The sequence below is a fragment of the Vanacampus margaritifer genome, chromosome 14, assembly GCF_051991255.1.
Source record: "Vanacampus margaritifer isolate UIUO_Vmar chromosome 14, RoL_Vmar_1.0, whole genome shotgun sequence".
NCBI lineage: Eukaryota > Metazoa > Chordata > Actinopteri > Syngnathiformes > Syngnathidae > Vanacampus > Vanacampus margaritifer.
In genome coordinates, this window is record NC_135445.1 from 3,303,694 (window position 1) to 3,318,137 (window position 14,444).

General features: G+C 43.2%; 2 protein-coding genes across 3 annotated transcripts; both read left to right on the plus strand.

Moving 5' to 3' along the window:
* The first annotated feature begins 76 nt into the window (after positions 1-76).
* cdk2ap1 (cyclin dependent kinase 2 associated protein 1) lies at positions 77-2,259 on the plus strand. The gene is made up of 4 exons (XM_077542282.1): positions 77-373; positions 1,384-1,478; positions 1,583-1,709; positions 1,790-2,259. The coding sequence occupies exons 1-4, from the start codon at positions 307-309 to the stop codon at positions 1,855-1,857; spliced, it is 357 nt and encodes a 118-aa protein (XP_077398408.1). The 5' UTR covers positions 77-306; the 3' UTR covers positions 1,858-2,259.
* A 366-nt stretch (positions 2,260-2,625) lies between these two features.
* Positions 2,626-14,395, plus strand: mphosph9 (M-phase phosphoprotein 9). 2 transcript variants are annotated; one of them, XM_077585319.1, is made up of 23 exons: positions 2,626-2,684; positions 3,557-3,828; positions 3,934-4,084; positions 4,174-4,263; positions 5,070-5,491; positions 7,185-7,402; positions 7,749-7,861; positions 9,119-9,223; positions 9,333-9,541; positions 10,004-10,153; positions 10,334-10,421; positions 10,601-10,774; positions 10,851-10,898; positions 10,960-11,024; positions 11,100-11,201; positions 11,287-11,433; positions 12,389-12,525; positions 12,604-12,738; positions 12,835-12,955; positions 13,317-13,408; positions 13,485-13,615; positions 13,745-13,819; positions 13,902-14,395. In XM_077585319.1, the coding sequence occupies exons 2-23, from the start codon at positions 3,596-3,598 to the stop codon at positions 14,004-14,006; spliced, it is 3,111 nt and encodes a 1,036-aa protein (XP_077441445.1). In that variant the 5' UTR covers positions 2,626-2,684; positions 3,557-3,595; the 3' UTR covers positions 14,007-14,395. The 2 variants fall into 2 exon arrangements, with proteins under 2 accessions (XP_077441445.1, XP_077441446.1); XM_077585320.1 differs by lacking the exon at positions 2,626-2,684 and adding an exon at positions 2,805-2,971.
* The last annotated feature ends 49 nt before the right edge of the window (positions 14,396-14,444 follow it).

Sequence of the window (14,444 nt, forward strand, 5' to 3'; positions counted from 1 at the left end):
CGCGAACAAAGCGAGCTCAAAAGTGACGTCAAAATATTTGAAATTGCTTCTTAAGTCATCGAAAGTGACCCAAAAGAGCAGCTCAACTTTGCTCTAAAATGTGCTCCGGGCTCGGGTCAAACGTGCCGCTTTTGGCCGACAAAAGTGTGTCTTTTCGGGGCTTTTCTTTCACCGGGGCTCGCCTCGGCTGGCTGGGTGTCAACATCCAGTGACGGCCATGTTTGCCGGCGCCGCCGTAAACAACAAAAAAAGTGGGAGACAGACGCCTCGCTGAATGTCGGGTCATTCGGATTTCTTTCATTTACAATGTCTCTGGGAATGTCTTACAAGCCCAATGCCCACCAGCACACTCCGGGAACTTCGGGGAACCAGGGTGAGCACAAAACGTCCGAGTGGGTCCCGGCGTGTGGCGGTTAAATCGACGCTTAAATTCGGGGGTTTCTCGGAGAATACCTGAAGAGAAAGCCCCGTGTGTGTGCGTGGAGTTTTTTTTTTTGTCCGGTTACATATGTCGGGTCACATCCTGGGAGCTAGGCTAATTCGTAGCCGCCATTATTACGAATGTCGAGAAGGGAGGAAAAACCTCGACGGACGCGGACTTGACCGAGGCGACGGCGTTTCGCGCGAGCTTCACCCGCGTCCGGGGTCGCGCTCCCGGCGGGTGGGCGCCGATTAGGCGGCGACAGTAAAAAAATGTATCGGTCGTGTCTCGTCGAGGAAGCCTCGCTCCGCTTCCTCCTCCATGATGCTCTCCAGCTCCGAGCTGCTTGATTGATCCACGCCGACGAGAGGCGCCTCTTTGCGGACATCTGCTGACGGAGGTCCGCCACTGCAACCTTTTGTGGTACTTTCTGGTCCCAAAAATATAGTTTGCTCGCCAAGTACAACGGTATGACCAACATTAAAATGGAGTAACGTAAGGCCTAAATGTTCATTAAAAACGAGGCTGTTTATTTATTTATTATTATGTAATATATTATTGGCGGCCATTGTAACATGCAGTTTGAACATAAATTAAATGGTTTTGTACATAAAAGTAAAATAAATTAAAAAAAAAATCTTGAATGAGTATTGAAAAACAAAGTAACAAACCTTTCTTAAAGATTAAATAAAGCGTTGAACCCAAGTTAAATACAACTGAGTTGTACTTAATTTTCAAATGTCTTTTTTTAACTGACATAGAAAAAGTCTGTGCTTCATATTTTGTGGTTTTGTTTGATGCAAAAAAAAAAAAAGATCTTTGTCTTAGAAAAGCAAATTTCCCATTAAAAATAATTTAAAAAAATATATAAATTTTGAGACGTCAAATTAGTTTTACTATGTATTTATTGTAACACAGAAAAATGATTTTTTTTTTTTAATAAAAAGTGTTTGTTTTTACAGTTGGCAGCCTCCAATCAGCAGCCAACCTGGCCCATTTGCAGTCTTACAGGCCTCTGCTGAGCGACTACGGACCGCCTTCTCTGGGATTCTCACAGGTAACGCCAACCTTTTTTTGCTCCTTAGTGTCCCAAAATTCATTGGGCGGGTGTGGGCAAAGTATGGCTAGTGGAACATCTAACTCACTTATGACTTCATTCAGGGCTTGACTGGCAGCCAAGTGCCTCAGAACAAATACGCCGAGCTGCTGGCCATCATCGAGGAGTTGGGCAAGGAGATCCGACCCACGTACGCCGGCAGCAAGAGCGCCATGGAGAGGCTCAAGAGAGGTCCTTTTTTTGTGTCCGAATTCCGAAATAGTGATGATGATCATGATGTCATTGGTTTTCTCTTCCTGTTTTGTTGGCAGGCATCATCCACGCCCGCGGCCTGGTGCGTGAATGTTTGGCGGAGACTGAGAGGAATGCCAGGTCCTAGCGACAATCACACATTCCGTACAAGGAGACTTCACAGTGTGCGTCTTTAAACAAAAGGAAGAAAAAAAAAAAACGTCAAAAATTCAACTTGCATGTCATTTCCGAAGTGTCGGGAGGCGTCCCGACTCCCATCTTTTACGAATGAGTCAAACTCTCAACTTGTTTCCCATTGCCCAATTTTGGAGAACTTGTCTTCTTGTTTTTTTTTAATCTTCATCATTTTTGCATGCAGAAAAAATGTAGACGCCACATGTCTTGTACAGGGGTTAGACTTCTTTGATATGAGTGACTGAGTTGAGTGTCAATTCATTCGTGTTCAGGTTGGTTTTGTTATCAAAAGAAAATGCTGTTACTTGCATCTTTGTATGTATTTATTACACAGTGTAATAAATTGTATTTTCAATACAGTTGTCCCGATCAATCCCTATGTATTGCGTTGATAGCCAGAAAGCTACAAAATATAACTGTGACGTTTTGTGAGCGAAATGCAGTACACCCATGACTGGTCGCCGGCCAATCCCGGAGCACACAAATGGGCAGGCAAGCATTCACTGTTACGTACAATGGAATTTTCAATAAACCCAACATGCATGTTTTTAGAAGGGGGACGCTAAAATCCACACATTTAGCCGAGATTTGAAAAACTGTGAGGAAAACGTGAAAACCCATTTGTTCTCTTCTCAACCAATTGGGAAAAACAACCGATACAGTCCACCAATCAGATGCCAATTTTAAGATGACATTCCATGACGTCATTTCAGCAACCAATCAGCGCCTGGCTAGCATCTCCCTGACAAATATGGATGACAGGACGACGCAAGTAAACTGGTAAGGTTAACTCATATAGTGTGTACATTTGCGGAATTAATAATCTTGTCACCCGAGATATGGCTCCTGCAAATGCATTTTAACTGAGCCTTTAAGTTGGCTAACGTCACCATCAGTGTGCCGTTAAATGAGACTAGTTAGCTAGCTGTTAGCATGCTAGCGGAGCCCGCCGAGCTCAAGTTAACCACAACAAGCTCGCGACTGTCACTCGTCAGTGGCGACCGAATGTGGCGCATCGCACCCGGGTGCCATCTGCACCGTCTGCAGCTGGACATGACACTTTGTGGGTGCGTCGTTTATCTGTCACCTGTCTGTATAAGATCATGCAGTTGTTGCAAGCTCTATGGTCACTACGGCGGGCGAAAAGTAGGGGTACACTTTTTTTCCCCCGCTGTTACTTTCGTTCCTTTAATAATGGCAAAATATTTCAACAAGCATCAGACATAATTGAGTCTAGGAGGAACAGAAGGAGGTCAGGTCAGGAAGCGGAAAAAAAACTGATTTGAGGAGGAAGGAAAGAGGTTAGGGAGGAAGGCAGAGAAGCAGGTTAAGGCAGTCCCAACAGAATGGTAAGAGGGAAGGTAATGAGGGAATGAAGAAGTTTGGGAAGGAAGGAGGGACCAAAGAAAGATAAAAAAAAAAAAAGCTGGTCTGAGGTGGATGGAAGTATGTATAGAAGGCAGTAAAAAATGGAAGTAGAGGTGAAAAGGAATGTAGGCGTTAAGGAGGTTTAAAAAAAGGCTAAAAAGATGAATTGTTGCTCAGTTGGTGCCTCAAAAAGTTAAAAGCAACTTAAAATTGATAATAATTAATTTAATTTTTTTTTTTTTTTGCAACGTTAACACATTCATTTGTTTGTGTTTGTTTTGTAGCTGTCAGAGTCCCCCCCACCTCTGCACAGGCCCTTAAACATGTCCACAGATGACAGCGTCTCTGAGGACGTGTCCAGCTCGGGGCCCCGGAGCCACTGCCAGGCCAGCGGCGACGGCGGCGGCAAGGAGAGCGAGGCGTCCCCGCTGTCCTCCGAGGCCACCACCGCCTCGGGGCTGGGGGTCTCTGAGGGCAGGCGTTCGGCATCCCAGACCACAGGGGGCGCTGTGGCCAGCCAGACCGCCAAGGGCACGCCAACGTGCCATAAGATCAGGTGCGACCTTTTGGTTTGAAAAGTGCAACTTGGCTTCAGAGGCGGGAATTTTCCAAAGCAAGCCAAACTCATCCGATGTTAAGCAAAGTATTTGGTGCGTCTCAGGGGTTTGTGTCTGAGCACAGAAGACGGCACGTTCACTCCAGGCAAGAACCTCCCGTTCATCAACCCGAGCTCCCTGGAGACCCTCCGAGCCCTGGTGGAGGAGATACGCAGTGGCGGCGAGACGGACCCGCAAATCTGGAAGAACTGCGAGGTGCGACGACGCCAGACGATTTATCGCTCCGTTAATCCAACGTCTTGCTGAGCGCTTTTTTTTTTCTTTCTCTCTCCCGTCGACCTCAGGGCCGATGGCTGCATCTGTTTCAGCTGGTGGAGAAGCAATACCAGGAGCAAATCCTTGCGCAGCAAGAACAGTACCAGTGCCAAATACAGGTACGCTCTCGCCAAAACCCAGAAGAAACCCTTCGGGGGGGGGGGGGGTGCATTTACATGAACTAGATTCCGAAAATTGCATCATTTAAATGTACTTTTCATATTTAAAAAATCTATCTCATTTAATAAAATTATAAATAATAAATTATAAAAACACTGCCATAAACAATTTTCTGTATAAGAAAATATTAATTTTTATTTACATTTACTGACATATGCAATTTTATTTTTATATTAAATATTTTTAAATTAAATATTCAATTGATTTGTTGTATTATTTTTTTTTTAGTTGAAATGAATGAAGTGTACATTTACCAACATTAAGTTTTACATTTCCACAATGTTTGATATATTTTAGAAAATAATTGGTTAATTATAAAGGTAAGTAGAAAAATGCAATTTGAAACTACTTAATTATTTTATTATTTAAATAAACTTTTCTACTTATGCATTCATCACGGTGTATTTTAGAACATAATTGGTTAAATAATTATAATTACATTTATTAAAAACAGCACAATTAATAAAAAAAAAAAATATTATTAAAAAAAACAAAAATGTATACTTATTAGTGTTTTATCTAATTAAGTACAATTGGTTAATTATTTAAAATAATTATAAACAAAATACAAATTTAAATGAACAATTTTATCCATTTTTATAACATATTTTCGTTGCCTAATTAATTGATTATAAATACAGAATATAATCAGAATGACTCTTTTGTTGTTGTTGTTGCTATTATCCATCCATTATCTGAACCGCTTATTAAATGATTTGACATTTTAATTGACCTTCAATTTCAGTTAATTCAGGATGAGATCAAAGCGCTGGTGCAGCTCCAGAACCGTCCGCCACATGCCGACTTCACCCACAGCGCCGCCATCCAAACCAGCCAGGACGCCACCACCGCCACAAAAGACTTCCTGTTGCCGCTCATGGCCGGCGACTGCGCTTTCCCCGCACGCGCTCCCAGCGACAGCGACAGCCTGGCCGCCCCCGCCGCCCTTTCCCCGTTCAGCTCCCCCTCGCCGCCGCACAGGTCGGACGGCGCCAACCCGCCGGCCGATGAGCGGGCCGCCACGGGCCTCAGCAGCGGCTACGGCACGCTGTCCGCCTGGGAGACCGCAGAGTCGCGAGAGCAGCGGTGGCCGGAAGACGCCGACGCCGCTGCCAAGGCGCGTGACGAGGAAGAGCCGTCGGCGGGAGACCTGCGGAAAACCCCGGGGTGGGTCTCGCTTCTCATTTCAACGACAGTGAGCGAAGAGTTGCACGACTTTAGCTTTTTATGACTCGACATTTGAATGTGATGAAAGTTGATGAGTCGCTGATGACATCAGTGGAGTCGTTTTCAGTACAGTGAACCTACCGCGAATAATTAACAATAACGCGCTCCAAAAAAGGGTTTGAAATTACTTATACTGTACACTCTAAAAAAGGTTGGGTCAAAAATAGACCGATCCTCTACTTGGGTCAATTTGAATTAACAATAACACGCTCCAAAAAAGGGTTTGAAATTACTTATACTGTACACTCTAAAAAAGGTTGGGTCAAAAATAGACCGATCCTCTACTTGGGTCAATTTGAATTAACAATAACACGCTCCAAAAAAGGGTTTGAAATTACTTATACTGTACACTCTAAAAAAGGTTGGGTCAAAAATAGACCGATCCTCTACTTGGGTCAATTTGAATTAACAATAACACGCTCCAAAAAAGGGTTTGAAATTACTTATACTGTACACTCTAAAAAAGGTTGGGTCAAAAATAGACCGATCCTCTACTTGGGTCAATTTGAATTAACAATAACACGCTCCAAAAAAGGGTTTGAAATTACTTATACTGTACACTCTAAAAAAGGTTGGGTCAAAAATAGACCGATCCTCTACTTGGGTCAATTTGAATTAACAATAACACGCTCCAAAAAAGGGTTTGAAATTACTTATACTGTACACTCTAAAAAAGGTTGGGTCAAAAATAGACCGATCCTCTACTTGGGTCAATTTGAATTAACAATAACACGCTCCAAAAAAGGGTTTGAAATTACTTATACTGTACACTCTAAAAAAGGTTGGGTCAAAAATAGACCGATCCTCTACTTGGGTCAATTTGAATTAACAATAACACGCTCCAAAAAAGGGTTTGAAATTACTTATACTGTACACTCTAAAAAAGGTTGGGTCAAAAATAGACCGATCCTCTACTTGGGTCAATTTGACCCAATTTTGAGTCAAGAAAGGTCTTTTAGTGTAAAGCAACTCGTAAATATTGGTCAGACCCTTTACTTGGGTCCAAAAATTAAGTCATTTTGTATAAAACAACCCAGAAAGTTGGGTCAAATTGACCCATAAAGTGGATCGGTCCATTTTTGATCCATAATTGACCCAACTGTTTTTAGAGTGTAGATTTCACAAGATGGCAGTAAAGCACTAAAAAAAAAAAAAAAAAAAATGCTTTTAACACTTCATTAAAGGCATTACCATCTTACAATAAAGTAATTTTTTAACAGAAAAATTTCATAAATGATCTCTTTTTTTTTTAATTATTATTTGTACCAGAAAAAAAATATTGTCATTTATTGAACCAATCACACTTTATATGAGCAAATTTTTTCTGGGGGGGTAAGAAAGTTAAAAGAAAGATTTTTTTTTTTGTTATGGGGAAAAAAAATATTTAACATGTAAGTTGTGCTAAACAAATTTTCAGGAAACATTTTTATAGATGTAAAAGATGAAAAAGTTTGAATCTTTACGTAAAAGTAATTGTTAAACTCATCATTTCAATGTGGAAAAAATCATATTTTTTTCTATGAAAAAAGTCATAATGTTGACAAATAATAGTAACGGGAAAAAATACCGTACAGGAATAAATTGACTACTGTTGACTACTGCAAACCTTTTCGTACTGCGCTTATTTGTGCAGTCAGGTTCTGACCTCCTGGGCTTTGAGGCAGAAACTGCGAGCCAGGAAGATCAAGATGGTGGCGTCCCGAATTCCCGAGTACGAGGAGCTGCCGCGCAGCTTGGGCGACTCGGGTCTCGCCCCCCCGGAGAGTTTCGACGCCCGGCGTCCCACCGCCGCTTCGCCCTGCGCCTCTTTCCCGCTGAGGAGGAGCGACAGCCTCTTGTCTGAGGCCTCAGGTGACCGTTTTTTTACATCGGGGCTTCTCGCTAACTTTTTAGGAGATTTTTCCTTTTCTTTTTTTTTTTTTTCCATTCACTGCCAATGACGGCTATAGACGTCAAAAATTCATTTGAACTATTTCTATTAGTTTAACTTTTTTTTTTTTTTTTTTTTTACAAGAGTATGAAAACCTAGAGAGAAAAAAATTGTACATTTAGAACAGATATAAAATAAATATAAAAAAAGTTGTCAATGGCAGTGAATGAGTAAAAAAAAAAAAGGCAAAATATGATGAGAACAAATTCCCTTTTTCCGTTTTGTTGAATTGTTGTCATAGTGAAAGAAGCCGTCCTTTCCTCTCAGGTCTGACATACTGGCGTCTGAATGAGTGCGACCTCTATCACCGTCTGCCGAGCGCCCTCGAGCACAACGGCGGTGGCGCCGCCTTCTTCCTGCAGGAAGCTTCCGCGGATCAGGTAACAACATGCATTTGCAGCCATAAGCTAACCCGTACTAGCCTTAAGGCGCTTTGAGCCAATCAGAAGCCGACATTTTGGGAAAAGACGGTCGTTTGAAACTGAGAATTTTATTAAAAGAATCAAGTGATTTTAAGTTTTTTTTTTTTTTAATATAAGAATAGTAGGGCTGGGCAATAAATCAAATTGATTCGATTAATAGTCATTTTATAAACCGAATCGTGCTAAATCGTGAAATTGAGGCGCTTTTGATTTGTGTCATATCTGATACATTCGGTCACAATGCTGTACATTTATAACTGTCAAAAATATAAAAAATAAACAGACATATTAGTATTTCCAAAAATCTGAAAGAACATTTGCCGCTATTAATAAGTATATGTGCCTCTCCTTTCTCAATTGAGGCGATCTTGCAAGGTCGCTGGAAAAGCCTATCAGCTAGGTGATACTGCCCTCTAATGGATTATCCGTGCAATGCACGTGTCAGATCATATACGTCCGGGTTTTAATGGGGGGAAAAAATATTATTCTCATGAAATAGAGGACTCAAAATGTCTTGTATTTAACTCTTTGACTGCCAGACGTTTTCAGAAAAGGGATGCCGTGGGTGCCAGCCGATTTTAAGCATTTTGACTGATCTTTCAAGGTCCATAGAAAATTATGTGTTTGGACTATGGAAACACACATACTACCAAAAAAAGATTGGACTCTCATCTTTCATCAGAAAAAAAAAAGTTTGTTTCTACCTTATTCCGTTTTTCAGTAATCCACAATAGAAAATGGTTAGTTTCACCTCTGTTTTGAAACAAACGTCTTTTAACGTCTTTGGCACTCCTCCATAGGATTTTACTAAACGTTATTTAACGTTTTTGGCAGTCAAAGAGTTAATATGATACGGTTGGCTTTATAGGGTTAAGTTAGAATTTTGTAAAAAAAAAATAATAATAAAAAAAAAAACTGTACAATAATACAATCAGTTTTACAAGTAGATCAAATTATGATTTAAATGTGTACTGGTAAATACTACATGACAAAAATCATAATTTTACAAGAAACAATATTTCCACAAGAATAAAGTTGCAAAATCAGAAATGTACAGCAAATATTCAGAAGTTGTAAAATCCCCACAAAAAATAATTAATTAAATATACTCAATTTTCAAAAGTAAAATAAAATTGTAATTCAAAGTTGTAATATTACTGGGAAAAAGGTCAAAGTTTAACAAGGGAAAAAATAAATCGTCATCCTCTCTTGTAGGCTGAAGACTTTGGGGTTTCTCTGCGAGAGATCTACAAGCACAGCACGGACGCCAAACGCTCCGCCTGGGAACGCTCCGGGACTTCCACGCCGTTGTCGCTGCAGGTAGGTCACATGACGCTTGCTCGCGCGCGATTGGTCCAATCCTCTACGTTTACTTGACCTTTTGATGTCGTCGTTTTTTTACTTCCAACTTTTACTTTTGCTTTCACAGCCACTGCCCGTTGAGGCATCCCAGCCCTCCTCCACGACACCCCTGAGTCTCGACGGCGTCTCCGATGCGTCCCAGGAAGCTCCGTCCACCCCGCGGACGAAGGCCGGCGAGGAGGAGGAGGAGGACGACGGAGACGACGACAACCGTACTCGCAGTAGCACTCTGAAGCCTGGCTCTGGTTCTCTAGAAGATCCCGTCGTCCTGTCCTTGTGAGTCCTAGCAGGAATTCATTCAAACGTGTTTTGATGCAGCTTCTGACATCAAGAGGTGGCTTAAAACAATGGTAGCTTTTTTTATAAAAACGGCCAGCAGGTGGCAGCAGAGTAAAAGCGATCAGCCAGGGCCATGTGAATATTGACGAAACTTAGCTATATTTTAATGCTAATGGCTGCGAAACTTTTTTTTCCTGATGAAGGAAGAGACTCTAATCTTTCTTTTGATAGTCCATGTTTTTATAGCAACAGACCACAATATTCCATGGGTCATAATTCAGTAAAACAGCCGGGAGCGAAGGGGGTTGCTTCAGTAAAAATGGCTGGGAGTGAATGAGTTTAAAAAAAAAAAAACATACATTTAACCTTACAAGGGTTAGAAATCAAAGTATGGGAGTTGAATCTGTCTTTTTTTTTTTTATATATACCGAATGTTTTTCCACATCCGCTCCTGTCCAGGCTGCGTCGGAACCTGAGAGAGAAACACTCGCGACACGTGGCCGACCTGAAGGCGTATTACGAGTGCGAGATTCAACTCTTGCGAGACAAGCTGCAGCTCCGAGATCTCCCCGGAGACCTGGAGAGGAGCAACCGGGTGCTTTCGGAGAGGTGCGTTGGCCACATTCGGCACATGGCATTTAATAGCCGCGCCTATCATGAGTAGGCCCTCAAAAAAAGTCAGCCATTTTGTTTCAAAGTAACGTAGACTGATGCTAAATAGTGACAGATTTATTTTCGTCATAGCTTGTTGAATCTTTAAAAAAAAATTTTTTTTTTAATGATTTCCAGGTGTCAGCATCTGGAGAAAGCTTTGGCTGAAGCGGGCCGACGGATCGACCAGCTGGAGGAAACCAACGCCAAGCTGGAGAAACAGCTGGTAGTCCATTCCTTTGTGATTATTATTCTGTCACCAAAAGTGCAAAGACTAAGCTGTCAAATGCGGACGCCCGTGTTCAATTTATACAAAAAAACAAAACATAATCTTTAGTTTGGATTTACCGCAAACACAAACAAAACGAGCAGCACGTCTTAACGCGTCTCCGTTGGCGTGTTCAGGCCGAGTGGCCCGAGCGCTACGCGGTGGCGGGCGCCACCGTCAAGTCGCTGCGTCAGCGTCTGGAGGACGCCAAGCGCTCGGCCAGGGAGAAGGCGGCGACCCTGGCCAAGGCTCGACGGCAGGCGGACGACAGCGAGGCCAGGAGGGAACGGGAGGTCAAGGCCAAGAAAGAGGTGAGGCGGAAAGCAGGAAATTCAAATGGCAAACGTGCGCTGGCCGATGCCGGTTTTGTTTTGTTTTCACCCCCAGCTTCTTACGCGATACAATTCTGTGCTGAAGGACGACGACAGACTCAAGGTGAGCATTGAAATCACATCATGTTGTGTATTGTGTATAATGTTTCCTTTTTTTTTGACAGAGCAACTTGCTGTCAACAGAGGACAAACTTTACCAAGCCAACGATCTCATTTTAGACCTCAAAAGGTGGATTATTTTCAGCCATTATATTGCTAAAATATTGAAATTCTAATTCCCTTTTATTTTATCATCTCCATTCAGAACAATTTCCAAGCTGGAGTCTCAAGTGCGGCAGTTAGAGCATGAGAACCAGGCCAGGGTCCGCCAGAGCCCCCACGCGGCCCCCCAGCCGTCCGGAGCCGGGTGAGCGGCTAGCTATGCTAACGTAGCCACCGACATCGCCATGCGGAGGAGCGCGCCGCCATGATGCATTCGTCATATCCCGCAGTCTTTTCCACCATCCTGACCTGCGGCGCTCACCGAGCAGAGGCAACGCGGAGCCGGACATCACGCGCAGGAGGTCGCCCCGTTTGGAAGGTCAACATCTTGCCGCCGCCGCCACAAAGTCGGCGTTCACTTCTGAAAGTTCCATGAGGCAAGTTCGACTGCCGCCTTTTCCCCTGAAAGAACGCCGTACTTCCCTGCTTGAAACACAGCTGAACTAATTAATTGCGAGTAGCTTTACCGATGTACTGTGGCTAGTAGTGTTAACAATATTAGCTAGGATTAGCGGAGCCTCCCTCTTACCAGCAGCTAGTAGCATGAGCTACATTTGTTGCTGCTTGCTTAGCCTTTTTTTTTGCCATTAGATACTACTAGCCTAGTCTAGCATTTGCTCTTGGTGACCTAGCCTGACTCTTTACTAACTGCTAGCAGCATTTTATATGCTACTACTAGGTTAGCCTAGCTCTTAAGCAGTGGCTAGTTGTGTTAATGACATTAGCTATTACTAGCCAAGCGTAATACTTTACCAGCTGCTAATAGCGATAAATGTGTTACTACTACTAGCTTAGTCTAGCGCTTTACTGTGGCTAATAGTGTTAACAATATTCGGTAAGATTAACACAGTCTACAACTTAGCCCTTACCAAGATCTAGTAGCATTAGCTATATTTTCTGCTGCTTGCCTAGCCTAGGTTTTTTGCTTGTGGCAGTTTTAACTACATTAGATACTACTAGCCTAACCTAATTTAGGAATAGCGTTAGCAACATTTGCTGTTAGTGGCCTAGCATGACTCTTTAACTGCTAGTAGCATTTTATTTGCTACTATTAGCCTAGCTCTTTAGCATTGGCTAGTAGCGTTAATCACATTTGCTACTAGCTTATTAAATGTGTTACTACAAGCTTAATTTAGTTCTTAAATGGTGGCGAGCATGGTTAATGATGTTTACTACTAGCCTAGCCTAACTTAGCAATTAGCATTTAGGACTTTGCTACACTTAGCATAGCCATGATTTGACCAGTGGCAAACAACTTGATCTATCTTTGCTTACTATGGCTGCAGTTTAAATGTTTCATTCTCCACACTCATTTGCATTGCGGTTCTGCAGGTGCGCGGCCCCCCGAGACCCCGACCACGCGCCGCCCCCATCCCGACTGCGGGAGGAGGGCACCGGCCTCCTGACCCCCATCATGAGGGCGCTGATGGAGATGGAGGACACCCGAGCCACAGAGAGCAGAGCCCCCTGTAAGAACGTTCACAGGTTAGCGTATCCCCCCCCCCGCCCCTTTCCACCCACCAATGACGCGTAACGCTTGCCGGCAGGGCTGGCCAATCACAGGCCATCACCGGGCGGCGTAGGCGGTCCGCTCAGAAGTCAGAGGAGTTTGTCTCCGGACGGCCACCGGTCGTCCTCGCTGCCTCCGCCAGGACTACGGAGCCCCATCGCGACAACTCCCAGTACACACTTACTATTTTATATTGTAGATGATGTCCGAGTATACCGATGTATTATTTCGATACCTTCTGTTTTTATTCTATTGTGTTGCCTGTCAGCCAAGAGGGAGACGTTACTTGTCCCGTTGCCAGCCAAGGGGAGCCCCAAGCGGTGCCCTACCGAGAACTACTCCACCGCCTTTGGTCACATGATGCCGCGGGAGGTGCACCTCAACAATAGGCCAGTTCAAGTCTTACACCAGATAGAAAAAGTCTACACACCCCATTCTCAAATGCTGGGTTTCTGTAATAAAAAAAAAGATTTATGTGACCTGTATGTAACTCAAATAAGGAAAAAAAAAAAAAAGGTTTTCAATAGGGGAGTAAAAATAAACTGCGATAAGGTGGTTGCAAAAGTCAACACACCCTCTTAGAACGTTTCATTTTGATCATCGCCACATTCATTTTCCGATTAACCCCAAATGAACTTAAGCAGTTCTAGTAAAAAAAAAAAAAAAAAAGCTTCCTAGCACATGCTATTTGGAGTTGTTCCTATTTCCTTCCATCCTGGCTAAAGTCTTATTCCCGTTTTCATTTTGCAGATGCGACGCACACGCCGACCACGTGAGGCGCCACTCGTTCCACAGCAGCAGTCCTAGGAAGAAGCTACACTTTGGGTCAGCTGACCACCATGGTAAGAAAGTGGATTGACGTTACTAAATAGTGTTCATGTGATGAAGACGGCATCCCCCCCCCACAACCCCATGCAGACGCTGACTGCGGCGCCGCGCCGCTGGCGTGTGAAGACGGAGGAGGAAGAAGCCCGGCCGCTGACAACAAAGTTCTGTCACTGGCGGAGGCCGAGAGGCTTTTTGATGAGCTCACACGGGAGAAACAAGAGGCCAGTTGAACACATCGCCACTTTCTGTCCGTCTGTTTTTGTGTGTATTGTCTTTTGAAAAAAAAAATAAATAAAAATACGAATATAGGTTCAAATTGAAAGCTCACGAAGCACTTTGCGTGTGTGCAGATCGAGGCATCTCTGAGCCGCATGCCGCCCTCGTCGTCAGGCGGTCGAGTGAGCATGAAGACCAGGCTGGACCGGGTGAGCCGCACTAAGAAAGATGCCTCGTTAGGTTTACTACATGCGCCTTGGCGGAGGTAACACTGCTGTGTGTGTGCGCCAGGTGGCCTTAGAGGAGCGTCTGGAGCATCTGAACCGAGACCTTGGGTCCATCCGCATGACACTCAAGAGGTTCCACGTCCTGCGCTCCTCCACCAGCATAGCGTAGCAGCATGCTATTGTTAGCATGGCTATGCTACCATCTTTTTAATCATAACGACCGATCACTCAGGGATACTTTTGATACGTCTTTTCTGGAAGTCTATATTTTTAGTACCACACAGATTTGTAGATTTTTTTTTTTTTTTTTTAATCAAAGGACATGTATGTACATTTCTAATAGAGGAACTTTTCACACAGCCAAAATCATTTTTTCATGCTCTTGTTTACATAATTTAAATTTGTTGCACTTGACATTCCGACTTTTTTTTTCTCTTTGTGGCAGGACCAGGCCAGCACAATCATCTCACACTTTTTTTGCTTCTTTTTTATGCCTACCCAAATCCCCCATGGAATTATTATGATCCTTGTTGCACAATAAATTCAGCTTATTTTCTATTATGAATAAGTGTCTTTCTCTACTCAACAGTTACTATACTATATATAC

Coding starts and splice junctions, on each gene's coding strand:
- mphosph9 (XM_077585319.1), top strand. CDS start 3,596: ATGTCCACAGATGACAGCGTCTCTGAGGACGTGTCCAGCTCGGGGCCC. Junction 4,264..5,069: donor AGTACCAGTGCCAAATACAG/GTACGCTCTCGC, acceptor CTTCAATTTCAG/TTAATTCAGGATGAGATCAA. Junction 10,899..10,959: donor AGGACGACGACAGACTCAAG/GTGAGCATTGAA, acceptor TTTTTTTGACAG/AGCAACTTGCTGTCAACAGA.
- cdk2ap1 (XM_077542282.1), top strand. CDS start 307: ATGTCTCTGGGAATGTCTTACAAGCCCAATGCCCACCAGCACACTCCG. Junction 1,479..1,582: donor CTTCTCTGGGATTCTCACAG/GTAACGCCAACC, acceptor GACTTCATTCAG/GGCTTGACTGGCAGCCAAGT. Junction 1,710..1,789: donor CATGGAGAGGCTCAAGAGAG/GTCCTTTTTTTG, acceptor TTTTGTTGGCAG/GCATCATCCACGCCCGCGGC.